Source organism: Galeopterus variegatus, unplaced genomic scaffold, assembly GCF_000696425.1.
Source record: "Galeopterus variegatus unplaced genomic scaffold, G_variegatus-3.0.2 Scaffold447, whole genome shotgun sequence".
Taxonomy (NCBI): Eukaryota; Metazoa; Chordata; class Mammalia; order Dermoptera; family Cynocephalidae; genus Galeopterus; species Galeopterus variegatus.
Genome location: NW_007726558.1, coordinates 103,309 through 121,152, shown reverse-complemented (window position 1 = coordinate 121,152; position 17,844 = coordinate 103,309). Strand labels below are relative to the sequence as shown.

At 41.2% G+C, this 17,844-nt stretch overlaps 1 protein-coding gene and 1 non-coding gene across 2 annotated transcripts in view; one reads left to right on the top strand and one right to left on the bottom strand.

Moving 5' to 3' along the window:
* The window catches only part of OPHN1 (oligophrenin 1), a gene marked incomplete at its 3' end in the record, with an annotated part of 273,469 nt that overhangs the window by 185,901 nt on the left and 69,724 nt on the right, over positions 1-17,844 (top strand). The window contains exons 4-5 of the mRNA XM_008568858.1: positions 2,024-2,085; positions 10,404-10,475. Coding sequence (XP_008567080.1) covers positions 2,024-2,085; positions 10,404-10,475 — 134 coding nt within the window. The remainder of the gene's footprint in view (positions 1-2,023; positions 2,086-10,403; positions 10,476-17,844) is intronic.
* Positions 15,966-16,040, bottom strand: TRNAI-GAU. The gene has a single exon. It is a non-coding gene; the product is annotated as a tRNA-Ile (tRNA).

Sequence of the window (17,844 nt, the reverse complement as noted above, 5' to 3'; positions counted from 1 at the left end):
GTTTCACTGTAAGAACATGCTCTCAGGTGGTAAAGCTTTATTTCCTGACTCAACACCTGGGTGTTCCCCCTGCAATTTTGTCATATCTGGCCAATGAAGCTTTCTGACCCCTAGCAGGTTATGTTGTGATATAATATGAAATATATACAGTCATGTGCTGTATAGCAATGTTTCAGTCAACGACATACTGTATATATGAAGGTGGTTTGAAAAATTGGCTATACCATTTAGCCTAAGTGTGTAGTAGGCTACATTATCTAGGTTTGTTTAAGAATACTCTATAATGTTCACACAACAAAACTGCCTAACAATGCATTTCTCAGAATGTATACCCCTTGTTAAGCAACATATGACTGTATTTGGTCTTTTTCCTTGGTTCCTGACACAGCCTTGGAATTTTCTGAGTGATAGAGATTAGAGGAGTGTCTTTTGTTATTCATAATAAGCTCCTTTCAGACGTGCCTGAATTTATGTAAATGAGGTGACTCTTGGAGGATGGAGTCTGGTTGCCAGAGGAATCAACCACATGACTAGAGATTTGGAACTTTCAGCCCCACTCTCTGACATTCAGGGAGGAGAGAGGGGCTTGAAATTGACTTAATCACCAATGTCCAGGGATTTAGTCAGTCATGCCTACATAATAAGGCCTCCATAGAGACGCTAAACAATGTGCTTTAGAGATCTTCCAGGTTGGTGAACACATGGAGGTACTGGGAGGTGGCATGTCTAGAGAGGGCATGGAAGCTCTCACCTCTTCCCACATACCTTGCCCTAATACATCTCTCCCATTAAGCTGTTCCTCAATTGTATACATTACAATAAACTGGTAATAGTATGTAAAGTGTTTTCCTGAGTTTTGTGAGCCATTCTAGGAAATTATCAAACTGAGGAGGGGTTCATGGAAACCACCAATATACAGCCAATTGGTCAGAAGTACAGGTCTCAACTTGGGACTTGCAACTGGTGTCTGAAGTGGGAGTCAGTCTTGTGGGACTGAGCCCTTTACTTGTGGGGTCTGCACTGACTCTGGGTAGTGTCAAAGTTGAACACCCAGTTGGTTTTTGGAGAGTTAGAGAATTGCTTAATTTGAGGGAAAACCCCACACATTTGGGGTCAGAAGTGTTGTGTGTGTGTAGAAAAACAGTTGAGTATTTTCATTTTATAGGTGAATCTGGGTTTAATTAGTCTGGGGAGGGGTGTGGCATTGGTGTTGTTTTAAGCTCCTCTAATATGTAGCTAGTGTTGAGGATCACTGCCTTAGACCCAGCAAGGAACAGAAGTAACATTTACTGAATGCTTACTATGTGTGTTGGGAGCTGTACATGTATTATCTTATTTAACCATCATAGCAACCCTGTGAGATAGGAATTATATCGAGGTAAGGAAAATGGGTCTCAGAGAGATTGAGTAACTTGCCTAAGGTCACACAGCTAGTAAGCCAAATATGTTTTTACTTGACCACAGTGCTTTTAAAAACAAGAAGAAAGATACTTAACACTTTACAGAACCTGTTGACAACACATTATTTTATTCTATCTCCATTACCACCCTGAAGTAACAATTATTAATATTCTAGTTTTACATATGAGGAAATTAAGGCATGCAAAGGCTAAATTGAGACAAATTTGTCTAGGTTGATAAGTGTACAGCAAGGACCCAAACTCAAGTTTTGAAATTCTAGAGCTGCCATTCATTACACAGCAAACTCATTGCCCCTCCTCTAATCTTTTTGCTTGTCTATGAAGTGAGAGAAGTCATAGCTACTCCTCGGGTGACTGTGAGGATTAAATAAAATATTAACTATGAATAAACTTTTGAGTAGAGGTACTGACAACAAAAGGAAAGAAAAGAAGAAACGTTCAATAGGCAATGGACACTTTTCCCTGCTGGTCTTAGATGTGATAGCTTCTTTTAGTGGTCATGTGGGCTTAGGGCACTGGTCCCTACTTTCTGTTGCACAGATACCTATTTGTCTGTCAAGCACCATGATTAATTTGCTTTATCTTTTATTCTATTTTTCCAGCTGAATCCTTCAAGGAATTTGCTGAATTGCTCAATGAAGTAGAAAACGAGAGGATGATGATGGTAGGTCATTAACACTGGGCTTGGAGCTGAGATCATGGCTGAGATTGGGGATTTTTCCTGTTCTTATTGATTGGATTGATCCTCTGCTGTTTCAGTTTCTGTCTCATAGCTTCCTGGTGCTGTAAAAATAGTTAGATAATAAAGCTCCTTATTTCTCTAGCTCTCACCCTGAGCAGTTTGGCATTAGGTCACGGGAAATTAATGTGGAAATTCCATCTCTATTCATTCCAGTGGGAAAGGATTTCAGAGGACATTGAACTGGGCTTTCAACATGCTGACAAAAATTGTGGTCTTTAGTGTTTTTACCATGTTATCCGTTTTTAAATGTTTCTCTAATACCAGAAATAATATGGACTTTAAATGTATTTGACAAATGATTATTTTATTGAAATTTATGCAAAAAATTTTTTCTTACATTTAAAGTCTAATTTTTAAAACTTTACATAGACTTAAAACTAAATAGACTTTAACTTTTAGAGTGGTTTTAGTTTTATAGAAATACTGAGTGGAAAGTATAGAGAGATCTCATATACCTTATCCTCCCCTCCCCCAACAGTTTTTCCCTATTATTTACATCTTGCAAGTATGGTGCATTTGTTATAATTCATGATCTAATATTGATACAGTATTATTAACTAAAGTCCATAGTTTACATTAGGGTTCACTCTGTGTTACACATTATGTGGGTTTGACAAATGTATAATGGCATGTATTCACCATCACAGTATCACCATACAGAGTAGTTTCATAGCCCTAAATATCCCCTGTTCTAAACCCTCCCTACCTCCTCCATCCCTGAAATCCTGATAACCACTGACCTTTCTTTTTACTGTTTTGACTTTTCCAGAATGTCGTATAGTAGGAATCATACAGTATATAGCCATTTCAGATTAGCTTCTTTGACTTAGCAATATGCATTTAAGGTTTCTCCATGTCTTTTCATATCTTGATCGCTCATTTCTTTTTATCGTTGAGTATTATTTCATTGTATGATGTACCACAGTTTATTTATACATTCACCTACTGAAGGGTATCTTGGGTGCTTACAAATTTTGGCAACTATGAATAAAGCTGATATTAACATTTGTGTGTAGGTTTTTGTATGGACATAAGTTTACAACTGATTTGGGTAGATACTAAGGAACACGATTGCTGGATCATATGGTAAGAGTATGTATAGTTGTGTAAGAAACTACCAAACTGTCTTCCAAAGTGACTGTACCATTTTGCATTTCCACCAGCAATGAAATGAGAGTTTCATTTGCTCTGCATCCTCATCAACATTTGCTGTTGTCAGATTTTGGTCATTCTAAGAGGTGTGCAGTGGTATTTCCTTGTTTTAATTTGCAGTTCCCTAATGACATATTTCACATGTGTATTTTCATATGCTTATTTGTCATCTGTGTATCCTCTGGTGACGTGTCTGTTCAGGTCTTTTGCCTATTTTTTTTTTTTTTTGTCTTTTGTCTTTTGTCTTTTTCCATGTCCGGCAACGGATCGCAACCCTCAGTGTTGCCCCCGTACCGGACCAGGGACCGGCAACAGGATCGCAACCCTCGGTGCTGCTCCTGTGCCTCGCTCAGCCAGTGAGCAGGAACCGGTCTGTATGTGGGATCCGAACCCTCGGGCGGGAGCGCCGCCGCGCTTCCCAAGCGGTGCACTATCCAGTGCGCCACCAGGCCGGCCCTCTTTTGCCTATTTTAAAATTGGTTGCTTGTTTCTTATTGTTGAGTTTTAAGAGTTTTTTGTATATTTTGGATGCCAGTCGTTTATCGGATTTTTATTTTGCAAAGATTTTCTCCTAGTCTATGGCTTGTCTTTTCATTTTCTTAATAGCGTCTTTGGCAGAGCAGAAGTTTTTAATTTTAATGAAGTTCAATTTATCATTTTTTTCTTTCATGGATCATACTTTTGGTGTTGTATCTAAAAAGTTACTGACAAATGCAAGATCACTTAGATTTTCTCCTACATTATCTTCTAAGAGTTTTATAGTTTTGTGTTTTACATTTAGGTCTAAAAATCTTGTGAAGGGTGTAAGATCTGTGTCTAGATTCATTTTTCGCATATTGATGTCCTGTTATTCCAGCACCATTTGTTGAAAATACTATCCTTTCTACATTGAATTACCTTTTCTCCTTTATCAAAAATCACTTGACTATATTTGTGTGAATTTATATTTGGGTTCTCTGTTCCATTGATATATTTGTCTATTCTTTCACCAATACACATTGTCTTGGTTACTATAGCTTTGTTGTTAAGTTTTGAAGTCAGGACTCAACTTTAGAATCATTTTGTCAGTATCCACAAAATAACTGGCTGGGATTTTGATGGGATTGCATTGAATTCATAAATCAAGTTGGGAAGACATTTTAAAAATATTGACTCTTCCTATTCATGAGCATAGATTAAATTTCCATTTATTTAGATCTTCTTTGATTTCTTTCATTAGAGTTTTATAGTTTCTTCATATAGATCTTTTACACATTTTGTTGGATTTGTACCTAATTATTTCATTTTATTGCGAAGTCTAATTATTTTAACAGTTTGAAAAATAATCTTTTTATGTGGTCCCTATACCAACAGCACTGGAGTCAACTGGGAAATTGTTAGAAATGCAGGTCGCTGGCTCCACCGTAAATGTACTGGGAACTTGAATGTGGAAGTACCTATGTTGATCAATATTCATTTTTATTTAGGACATGAGGGTAAAGTTGCAACTCTTTAGAGTATAGCAAAGTGGGTTTCTTTTCCCTTTTCTCATAGGATGACTTCCTAATGGCATCTCATTTTTGTTAAATCCATTTATCTCAATAGCAAGAGTTCTTTTATCTGTAATGTCTTTTCCTTTTCAATAATCTAGAAGGATTGAAGACTGGCCTTGGAGGTAGAGGAATTAAAGACTGAGGCTGTAATTCTGGCTCTACCACCAGCTTACTTGTTGACTTCAGACTAATCACTTTGTTTTCTGGGCCTTCCTTTTCTTATTTGTGAAGTGAAGAAAATAATCCCTACCTCTTATAGTTGTTATAAGTACTCCAAATGATATAATGATTATGGAGCTGTTTTATAAAGGGAAAAAAACACATTGATTATATAAATGTTTTTAGTTACCTTTGGTTACTCACACGATTCTGCTTGTGGAAACGTGACTTGGGAATTGTCTTAGTTTAATGATTACATTGTGTAATGATGAATATACCAATTATCCTGATTTTTGCATCACATATTACACACAGGTATTGACATTCAATGCAGTACCCCACATATATGTACAATCAATTATGTTTTAATAAAAAAATAAACTAACAGATAGAAATGGCAAAATAAATAAATAAAGATACTAAGGAGAGACCAATATGGGTGGCTTCCCTGGAACCTCTTAGATGGCCCACTAGCTACTCTACACTCTGCTAAATGTTTTCCTCTGTCCAAAGAGTTCAGACTGCTGCTCACCTTGTTTTCAAAGGCATTCCCCCTTTTTCACTCAGATACCACTAGAAAGCTCAGCTGTGCTTCTGTTCAGCCTTAGTTGTTTCTTGATCTCTTTTATTTTTCCAGTAACAAAGCTTTGAAATATTGAAGTAGGATTTATTTTTTTAGATGTTTTTTCTTACTCTTCCTGCTGGCTATGCCACGTGAATGACTCATCTTCTTCTGTCTTTAATTATGTTATGCTGTTTTTTCCCCACAGCTTTTCAATCCTGTATTGAGTGCTTGCTCCCCATTTCCCACTTAATTCCAGGAATGCTATAAATGTTAGGCTTAATGAGAGCCTTTAACACCATACCAGGAATTCATTTCTTATTTGTACCTCTTCCATTTCCTGGGGCTGTGGCAAAAGGACTCCTCTACCCTAATCTGGATAGTCTGGGAAGTGTTAAACAGCTTTTCATCCTTTCTAAAAGAAGAATCTAAAATAAACTTTGCATTAACAGGAAGGAAATTCATAGCCCTAGAATGTGGCAATTGCCAGTGTCTGGTCATCCCCATGAATAAATATAAATTGTGGCAGGACCTATGAAGGGAAGAGATGGGAAAGCATCCTAGCTGTGATATTCTTAAAAGTACCCTGGGAGAGGTTGTAGTATCTCAGAAGGTGGCCTTTAACAGTCTGGATTGCAGCCTTCCTATATGATTAGGAAGCTTGACTAGATGCCTTTCTGACTCTGAAGGGGGCTCTGTTGGCAATCTGCTAGGTCTCTCTTTGAGGACTGCCAAAAATGACCTAAAGAGGCCCATAGAATTTCAAATGGTGTATCCTCAGTGCCCTCTTTTGATAATTTGTTCACCATCAACGATTCCAGAGTAATCCTGCTGTACTGGACTCATTACCATCTCCTTTCTGCTAAATAACTTATCCAGTATTAATTTGGGCTTTATTCAATAGGAATCTGATTAGATAAACTCACTAATGTGTTTAGGATGTCACTTCTCATGGTGGGGATCCTACCCTGAAATAGAAGGTAGGAGTTTTTTTCTCCCAGAGAACTCACAAAATGGAGGCACTGATCAGAAAAAGGATTAAAGGCCAAGTTTACTTTTTTTTTTTTTTTTTTTATAAAAGATGACCGGTAAGGGGATCTTAACCCTTGACTTGGTGTTGTCAGCACCACGCTCACCCAGTGAGCAAACCGGCCATCCCTATATAGGATCCGAACCCACGGCCTTGGTGGTGTCAGCACCGCACTCTACCGAGTGAGCCATGGGGCCGGCCTCCAAGTTTACTTTTAAGTAAACTTTTAAGGGCTTATTTGAGTAGTTGCTAGATACTCAAGGGGTTTAAGGAAAACAGAATGAAAAAGGGAAAAAAAAAAAAAAAAAAAAAGCCAGGCTTCAATGTGACCTTTTCCTATATCCCCAGCTCAATGTTATGGTAGAAAGTAGTATAATAGGGGCCGGCCCGGTGGCGCACTGCTACAGGGGCGACGCTCCCGCCAAGGGTTCGGATCCCACATACAGACCGGCGCAATTCTGGTAAGGGCTCGTATAACTTCGTATAATGTATGCTATACGAAGTTATTACGAGGGTTGCGATCCGTTGCCAGTCACGAAAAAAGACAAAAAGGAAAAAAAAAAAAAAAGAAAGTAGTATAATAACCAATGAGTGTCAAAGTGAGGAAAAAGTTCAGAATATCTATTTGTGATGTCATAGATTGGGAACAGTATTGCCCATACAAGTAAGGGAAAACTGTGGACTTCAATTTAAGTGAATCATATAGTACTTTGCCAGACTGAGCTGGGGTCAAACACATAAAATGCAGTGGCCTTATGGACCCTTTGTGAGAAATTGCTGACACACTTGCTTATGCAGGACCTTTGGAACATGAAATATCAGCAACTGGGCCATCCTGGGGGATCCTGAATATGCAAGGAAGGGCCCAACTGTGTATCTTTACAGAGGCTTGGTACATGCTATTCTCTTTTACAAAGTGGCATATGTTAACATCTTATTCAAAGGCGTACTTCACTTTTTACGTGCTACTTTGTGAAACTAGAAATAGTTTTTCTAATTATCTACTGCTGCATAACAACATATTCCGAAAATAAGTGGCTTAAACTAAAACTATTTAATTATATCTCATTATTTTGTGGCTCAGGGTTTCAGGCAGGACCCCGTTGGGTGATTCTTCTGATCCACTTGTTGGTATTCATCTGGCAGATGGGTTGATATGGATGGTCCAAAATAACTTTCCTCACACGTTTGGCACCTTGGCAGGGATGGCTGGAAGGCTGGGTTCAATCGGTGTGAGACACTGACCAGAATGTCTGCATTTGGCCTCTACAGCTTGGTAATCTCAGGGTAGTCCAACTTCTTACATACTGTTTTGGAGCTCTCAGACAGAGTGTTCAAAGAGAACTAGGTGGAAGGTGCTGGCCTTTTATGACCTAGCCTCAGAAGTCACAGAATATCATTTCTGCTACTCTATTGGTTAAAAACAATAACACGCCCACTCACATTCAAGGGGCAGGGGGACACAGATCTCACCTGTTACTGGGAAGTGTGTCAAAGAATTTGTGGCCATGTTTTAAGAATTCTAGAATACAAAAGGAGAAGAATGACTTTCTGTACTGGATTTATGACACCAATGACTTTATCTCCAGGTGAGTACACAAAGTTGATTGTACATAATCCACAGTCTAAGAAAGTGTAAAACATGTTGGACAAGAGATGTGGGCTAGTACTTTTAACAGAAAAATTCTTGTTTCCAATCAGGCAGAGTTACTGGTGTCTTCATTTCTGATACCAGAGTTGCTAGTGGAGTGTTGATTGGATGAAAGATCAAAGTGAATCTTTGTAGAACCTCTGTAGAAAAGCCTCTAATAGGGGATCTGGCAGGTAGGAATTCATGGGCTTTCCTGTCTTTGGCTAATGAACATACTCAGGGATTAAGTGTCATACCAGTAGGTAGGTTATAGTATAATCACGATTAAATGAAGTATGGAACAGGATTTCATATATCTAATAGATGAGAAGAGATATGATGAGAATCAGACAGGGTCTGGAAGTCTTGGCAGGCAAGAGGTCTGTTTTTACAGGAATCAGCAAGGGTAGGGAAAGGTTACATGATTTTTGTAAGTCTAGGCTTGTAGCAAATAGGGTTTAGAAAGTCAGCCGTAGAAACACTGGTGATCAGGATACATATAGAGAATGACACTGCCCCTAAGGCAAACATTATTTCTTTTTGCCTAGTTTTATATTCTCTGCTTGGTGTTGGCAGTCCTGGATGGTAGCATTAGGAGCTGCAGTAGATCAGAATGTTAGGGATCACCAGATTTTTCTCACATAAAGGTTGGCAGTGCCTTGTGTTTTAGTCTGTTTTGTGTTGCTATAACAGAAATACCTGAGAGTGGGTAATTTATAAAGGCAAGAGGTTTATTTGGCTTACAATTCTGGGACAGCTGCATCACGCACAGGCCTCAGGCTGCTTCTACTCATGGTGGAAAGTGGCAGGGAGCCGGCGGGTACAAGCAGATCACATGGTGAGAGGAAGCGAGAGAGGTGCCAGAGTCCTATAAACAACAAGCTCTCGCGGGAACTAATAGAGCGAGAACTCACTAACTACCCCTCCTCCCCCAGGGAGAGCATTAATCCATTCATGAAGGATCCGCCCCATGACTCAATCAGTTTCCAACACTGACATGTCAGAGACCAAATTTCCACATGAGTTTTGGAGGGGACAACACATCCAAACTCCATCACCTTGTCAGGAGTTTGCCCATTTAGTTGAACCCTGAGCTATACCTGGATACAATACAGGAGGCGCAAAGAACCTGCAGGACATGGGTAAAATATATACTAATGCCCCAACTTTCCATGCTTTTTAGTGGTGGGTTGAAAATTACTTCTTAGTCTGGAGAATTCTGACCTATCTTTCCATTCTGTCTTCTGTTTTTGTTATGAAGATATATTTTGTCGTATTGACACATTATATCTCATCTGACAAGGAAACCAATCCCTTATTTCCCTTTTTTGTAACAGATCAAAATTACTACAAAATGGGTCCTAAAAGCTAGCCCTTTAGATACTTTCTCTGAGGTCTTCCATTATAGGGAATGCAACTCTCACCACTGGGGAAACAAACCCCACCTGTTGCCTTGAACAGATGCAATCTCACAAAAGGTTTATATGAAGAAAAAGTTTTGTATATTTTTACCTGCCCATGGAACAAGGGGTCCACTTTGGATCTGATATTTTCATATCTCCAGAACCTTTCAGTGCCAATATATGTAGTTCTTGGACAGGCTGTTCCTATCAGCTTCTGAGCATCTATAGTGATACGATTTGAAGGCCTGGTCTAGTGTTCTGTGTGATGCTAGAATACAGTGTAAGTTCTGAAGGAAATGTTCTGGTTCTATGACACAACAGAACAGGACTGTAAATGATTTATCCTGATGTTATTAATGCTAGCTCATTTGCCTCTCATGAAATGGTTTGCACTTGGTACATTTGGCCTTTTCGTGTATTTGCCATTCCCATTCTCTTCACTTTTCCACATGTACTTCAGGCCCCCTGGGTCTGCTGCTGTATATGTCTTTAGATATTTATTGATTAAAAATTCATGTCAGACTACCATTAAAGTTAAGAAAAATACCCCTATTTTTTTCCTCTTATTTCCTTTCAAAGCATTTAATTTTCAGGGACAATGTGGGAAAACAAAACAAAACAAAACAACTGTAACAAAAACCGATAAACCAGCAAACCAGTTAACAATTTGCAGGACGGTGTATTATAAGAAAATTCCATAGTAACAAGAAATTTTGTTTCTGAACCTTGTTAACTTAAAAGTTGTTTTGTGTGTTTTTTAATTTTTCTCTAGGTGCACAATGCTAGTGATTTGCTGATAAAACCCCTGGAAAATTTCCGGAAGGACCAAATAGGCTTTACCAAGGTACAGTTTCTCTATATGCATAAGAAATTTTTAAAATAGCAATTGAGTAGTTGTTTGGGCTACCACCCTTCACTCTGCAAGGGTATGATGTGTTTTATTTATTTATTTATAAATTTTTTATTAGCTTATTCGTTGTTGCAAATCATACTTATTCTTTATGCCCCTTATCCAATCTCTCCCCCTCCCCCTCTCCCTTTCCTCCTCCCCCGTCTAATAACCATAGATTTGTTCTCTCCATCTGATAGATTAACTGTTCCTTTGTTGGTTTGTTGCCTAGATGATCTGTCCAGTATTGAGACAGGTGTGATCAGGTCCTCCCCTATTATCGTAAATCAAATGCTTCTTCTATTACTCTGGAATGAGATTTGTGCAGAGAGAGGACCTCTTCCTCTTTTTTATTTTGGTCTCTTCTGGTGCCTCTCCTTGTGTCAATGAGGTTGAGAGTCTGGCATGCTATCTGCACAGTGGCTGTGACTGCTGCTATGGAGACTAGCTGCTTTTGTGGCAGCTGTGGCAATTGGGGTGGCTATGGAGGACTGTCTGTGTGAAAATGGTGTTTATGGTGTCCTCTTTACCTGGTTTCAGCTGGGTTTGGCTTCCCCTGGCTCCATGCCTTGGGACCCTGGAGGGGCTTGAGGTGGTGGTGGTACCTTGCCTAGTTGTGGCTGGGTTTGACTTTCCGTAGCTCCATGCCTCAGGGCCCTGATGGGGCCTCAGCATGGTGGCAGCAGCTTGCCTAGTTGCAGCTGGACTTAGCTTCCCCTGGCTCCACGCCTCATTCTAAGGTGTTGTTATGGAGCAGCTGGAGGGGAGAAGGAGAAGGGAAGGGGGAGGGGAATTAGGGTGGAAAGAGGGGGAAGGAGAGGGAGCATGATCAAGGCCTGTGGCCCCCACCCCTATTCTGGCAGGGGAGACCAGGGGACTTCCAGAGGTGGCTGGGTCATTGCTAGGCTGGATGCAGATGTCAAGGGGTATGGCTGAAGCCCTTGGACCCCCACTGCCCCAGGTTGGGAGCCGGACCACTTCCTGTGGTGGCTTGGTGGTTGTCACTGGGCTAGTTCTGGATGTTGGGGAGGCATGGCTGAAGCCCTTTTCCCCCCACCACCCTGGCTTGGGACCTTGGGCACTTTTTGTGGCGGGTCAGTGGTCATTTCTGGGCTGGTAGCTGATATCAGGAAGGGCATGTCTGAGCCCATCAGCCCTCCACTGCCCTGGCTTGGGAGCCCAGGGCTCTTCTGGCCACAGCTCAGTGGTTGTTGCTAGGCTTGTTGCAGATGTTGGGGAGGTGTGGCTGAGGCCCCCAGTTCCCCACTGCCTCATCTTGGGGGCCTGGGGTGCTTTCTTCTATGGCTCAGTGGTCATCGTTGGGCTGGTAGCAGATGTCAGGAAGGTCGTGGCTGAGGCTCTTGGCTCCCCACCTTCCTGGCTTGGAAGCTTGGGGTGCTTCCTGCGGCAGCTTGGTAGTCATTGCTGGGCTGGTTGTGGATGTCAGGGGGGCGTGGCTGAGGCTGTAGGCCCCCCACCATCCTGGCTTCGAAGCTCAGGGCTCTTCCTGCAGTGGCTTGGTCTTTGTCACTGGGCTAGTTGTGGATGTCTGGGGCCTGTGGCTGAGGACCTCCATCCCCCACCACTCAGGGGCCCAGGGTGCTTCCTGCAGTGGCTCAGTGGTGGTTGCTAGTCTGGCTGGGGATGTCAGTGCGGTGTGGCTGAGGCCCTTTGCCCTGCCCCACTTACTGGCTTGGGAGTCAAGGTGGCTTCTGGTCCTTCTAGGTTTTATAGGTGTTCTTTGGTGGTGTTAGACCTTTACTAGTTCGTATCAAACTTTGTGTGTGATCTGTGGATATTTTGTTTTTTCTTTCAATTCTGCATTGGATTATTCACTATTCCCACCACTTAAATTCTGCACTGGAACTAATTTGTTGTCCTTTGCTTACTTCTAAAATGGGCGAACTTCCTGTGGGGACCAGCACTTGAGCCCTTTAGTTGAGGCTAAATTGCTTCATTGCTGCTGATTCCCTGGAGAAGGCTTTTTGTGCAGCTCAGGTTTTAATTGTTGACCTTGTATATACTTCTGGATCATGTGAGGTCCAGTACACCTGGGTTGTGTGGAAACTCTGGTCTGGGCCTGAGTTTTTTCAGCAAACTGCCCCCCCTGCAGTTCTATATTTCTGACTAGTCTCCACTGAGTGGGCCTATGCTGAGTGGAGGGCAGATCAGCTGTGTATGCTGTGCCGCAGGGTTCCCCTGGTAGACCCGTCTCCCCCACCACCCACGCTCTAATCACTTCCCATAGGACGGGCAATGCACTGGTCCCTTGCAATGACTCACCAGCCTCTGAGTGGCTCCTTTTTTCTGTTGTCTGTGGCTCCTTGCTCCTTTGTGGGTCCATAGGAACCCTGTTAGTGGTCTTGCTGGCCTGGGGGCCACCAAGGCCCTCTTCTCCCCTGCCACCTCCAAGCAACTTCATACGAAGGGCACAGCTGTGGCTTTTGCCAGCTCTTGCTCAGAGTGCTCACCAGCTTCAGCCTTGAAGTGGCCTGGGCTCACAGTGGTGGGAGTGATCCTTTCTTTCTCTCATTGTGGCTTCTCCTGCCTTTGTGAACTCCGTAGGTCTCTCCTCCTCTTCCCTTGAGCTCTAGCAGCCCTAGCTTGACTGTCATTGCTTTTTAATGCTGTAAATTGGTTGATTTGTGGGAAAGTGACACTGGGGACTGTCTATTCTACCATCTTGACAGGAAGCCCTATGATGGTTATTTTTATATATCAACTTGACTGTGTTACAGGATGCCCAGATAGCTGTTTAAACATTGTATATATGTACGTACACACACACACACACACACACACACACACACACACACACACACACAAGAATACTTTAAAAAGTTCATTGAATGACTAGTATTATCTTAATTCTATTTTTCCACTAACTTTCTGAAGTACCCTTATGTGTGTGTATGAGTTTATGTGTGTGTGTGTGTCCGTGTCCACATCCTGTTGGTAAACACAGACTAATACAGAAACTGGTACCAAGAAATGGGGTGCTGCTGGTACAAATAACTAAAAATGTGAAAGCACCTTTGGAACTGGGTAATTGGTAGGGGCTAAAAGGTATATCCTAGAAAAAGCTGACACTGTTGTGAAGAAACTATTGAAAGCAATTCTGGTAAGGGCTCAAAAAGAAATGAGGAGCACTGTAGAGAAAGCTTTCTTCTTCTTAGAGAATACATAAATTATCATGTAGAGAATGTTGATATAAATGTGGACATTAAAGGAAGTTCTGATGAGATCTCAGATGGAAATGAGGTACATGTTATTGGACAATGAAGAAAAGGCAATTCTTGTTATAAAATGGCAAAGAACTTGGCTAAATTGTATTTATTTTCTTGTGTTCATAGAAGGTAGAACTTGTGTGCAATGAAATGAAATATTTAGCCGAGGGGATTTCTAAGCAAAGTGTAGAAGGTTCCTCTTCTCTGCTTATAGCAAAATGCAAAAAGAAAAAAAAAATAAATTGAAGAAGGAAATCTTAAGCAAAAATGAACCAGAACTTACAGATTTAGAAAATCCTCAGCCTGTCTATATTGCAAAGAATGAGAAAGCAGTTTCTGAAGAGGGTGCTAAGGGTTTGGCTGAGCCACCAGTTGATAAATTAGTATGGGTGTGAACCAGGGATGTAATCATCCATCTCAGTAGAGGCCAGCTGAGATTAAAGAGAACAAGAAAATGGGATGGATGAAGGAAGTCTCTGAACATAAGCTTTCCTTCAAAAAAAAGGAGGAAGGAACCCAAAGGTGATTCAGAGATCATCAGGGCTGCCACTTGGGACAGGGTTAGTTTTTCTTCAGTTTCAATGGGTTAGGTTGCCTCTCCAGTAGTGGAGGGCTAGGATAGCCCCACACAGTGCCTCAAAGGATGGGCCACTGCAGAAATCAGTGTGGCCAACCCCTTCACTACCCTCAGAGTTCAGCTGCATATGCAGCACCCCACGTGACTAAAGGGGCAGGGCCAACTTGCTCAGCCCTGGGGATGACATTGCCACCCTGGAAACCAGAGAACTTAGCCAAAGAGGATTATTCTTAAGCCATAAGATCTCATGAAGTTTGGCTTGCTACATTTTGGACTTACTTAAGGCCTGTCACCCTTTCTTTCTTTCGGAATGGGAATGTCTGTCCTATACCTGTCCCACCATTTTTTTTTTGTTTTTGGAAGCACATCAGTTGTTTGGTTTCACAGGTTCAAAGCTGGACAGGAATTTTGCCTCAGGATAAATGTACCTCAAGTCTCACCCATAATTGATTTAGATGCTATTTAGATGAGACTTTGGACTTTAGAATTGATACTGGAATAAATTAAGACTTGGGGTTGTTGGGATGGATGAATGTATTTTGCATGTGAGAAAGAAATGAATTGGGGAAGGAGGATCAGAGGGGGAATTTTATGGACTAAATGTGCATGTCCTCTCCAAAATTCATGTTAAAATTTCAACCCCTAATGTGATGGTATTGGGAGGTGGGGCCTTTGGGAGTCATGATGGTGGAGCCGTCATGAATGGTGTGTTAGTACCCTTAGGAGCATGAAAGAGATGATTTCTCTCTAGGCCATGTGAGGACACAATGAGAAGATGGCCATGTACAAACCAGGATTATGGCCCTTGCCAGACACCAGTCTTCTGGTGCTTTGATCTTGAACTACCCAGCCTGCAAAACTATGAGAAATAAATGTTTTATTTACACCACCCAGTGTATGGTATTCTGTTATAGTAGCCCAAACAGACTAAGACAAAGGGTGAGGGGGCTGGACTCTGTAAGAAAAATAATCATCAAACAAAGTGAGATAATCTGGAATTGACTCTTTGCTGTGTGACTAGCTCTGTAATGATAGATAAGTCACTTCTCCATTTTTAGTTTCAGTTGTTCCATCTGGAAAATGAGGAGCTTCATAATAATAGCTGTTATTTATTGACTGCCTACTATGTGCTGAGCACTTAGTTAAAGTGCTTTACTTTCATTCCCTAATCACAACAACCCTGTAAGCTTCTGGTATTATCCCTATTTCACAAATGAGCTAACTGAGGCCTGGACAATGTAAATAATATTATCAAAGGTATATAGTTAGTGACAGTAGCCTGGATTTATACCTGAGGATCTTCTTAGCTTCAAATACAGTGTTATTTCCATTAAGGTATGTTGTCTAGATCTGTGCTGTTTGTTATGGTAACCACTAGCTATTTAAGTAAAGTAAAATTAACAACTCAGTTTCTCTCAGTCTTGCTAGCCACACTTCAAGTGCTCAATAGTCACATGTGGCTAGTAGTTACTGTATTGGACAGCAGAGAACATTTGCATCATTGTAGAAAGTTCTATTGGACAGTGTTGTGCCAGTTAATCTCAGATCCCTTTCAGCTTTACCATTCCATATATCTCTTTTACTGCCTCATAAAGGGATATGAGCAATTTTCTTTTCTTTCTTTTTTTTTTTAAAGGTCGGTGGCCAGTTAGGGGATCCGAACCCTCAACCTTGGTGTTATCAGCACCACACTCTAACCGAATGAGCTAACTGGCCAGCCCATACAATTTTCAATTTTTATCTTCTCAGCTAGGTGTGGACCTATTTTGTGAGCTCCAATGTGCATCCAACATGTAGCCAAATTAGTCTGTTATACCGGGACTAAAATCTAGCATCCTGAGCAAGCATCCAGTACTTTTAGGACTAAGAACACACCACCCAGTGAGTATTACTTAGAATAACATGACAATCAGTTTGCATCAAGAATATGAAAGTGGCAAGTTCTTAGAAGAAAGAGCAAACTAGTGGATGTGCTGCCGCTGCCTAATGTCATTAGGTTGACATGGGCATTATTTGGAATGACTGGCATTCAAGCAAAGTGAGTTCTCTAGGTAGCCCAGCAATACTGGATTCCGCTCATTTCATTTGGAGTCTCATTAATATTAATGCTTAGTTGGTAAAGGATATAATTGAAGAACAGAAGAACTTTTAAAAATTACAAGAATGTATGAAAATACTTAACCACTTATTAAATAACATGACAATTGTTACATAACACTGAATAAAGAGGATGAAGAAGGTCATATGATGTGAAAACCCTCATACCTGATTCACTTTCATTCCTGGATGAGAGTAGCAAAAAGAAAGTAAGGATACATTGCAGTGGTTTACCTCATGTCATCTGAGTGAAAAGAAACAAATTTCTATTATATACTTGCTGTGTCCCAGGCTTGGGCTAAGGATATATGCTATCTTCCTTAATTCTCACAGCATACCTGTGCATAAGATTTTTAATATCCATTGTCCCAGTTGAAGAAACTGAGACTCAGAAAGGTTAAATACCTATCATCAGTCTCTTTTCCTACTTCTTTACCGGTGGTGCTAACCTACACACCTACAAAAAAGACCAACTCAGTGCGAAAATCTTGTCTCCAATAAACTATCTAGAATTATTCCAGTAGTAACATTTAGTGGGGAAGAAAGAGCACTGAACTAAGTCCCAGAAAATGTAACTTCCAGCTTACCCCACTGTGTTATCAATTTATTGCCTCTCAGTTCCAAATTCACATCTCAATACCTGCTCTGTGATAATAGACAAAATTCCTATAAGCATCTCCTTTACGGCGAGCACCATGTTAGGCTTTCTCAGTAGAGGGCACTGGCAAGGCAATGCAGGAGGAGGGGGCTCTCCTGAAATTTCTAGCTGCTGCATGGTTGGCCAGTGGAGCTGGAATGAGGACAGATGATAGAGCTCTAACCCAGCCACTAACCCAGAACACATGGTGCCTCAATGACCTCGAAGCCTTCTCCTGACATGGCAATAACCTGCAGGCCTCTCAACATGGAAACAAGCTCCTCGAAGGCCCCATGCCATGCTGTCCCCCAACTTTTCTTTGTAGGCACCCCACATAGCCCACGTCCTAGCTGGATGGTTATAATGGAGCTGCTCCTCCCTCTGCAGGGCCTTCATATAGTCTGCTTGTGCCCTAGGGGATTCCCATTGAACCAGGCTAGCCCTATGAAGCCCACCCTCTCTGTAGACCTACTCCACTGGCTGCTGGTTGTCTGCCCCCTACCTGTACTCTGGAGAGTTGCCTCCTATTTACCTAGTGACGGCAGACCACCAGGCCCAACCAGCAAACTTCTCTGCTATCCAGTGAGTTAAGTCACCTTTTTTAAGGAGGTCTGAACCCCATTGGAATTTGTCCTTCCTTGAACACTTTTTTTTATATAGTTGTACTCTGTATGGTCCAACTTTAGAGTACCATATAGAGTTTCCTTATATCTGATAGTTACTTTGTTATTGTAACATTTTTTTTTTTTTTTTTTTTTTTTTTTTTTTTTTTTTTTTTTTTTTTTT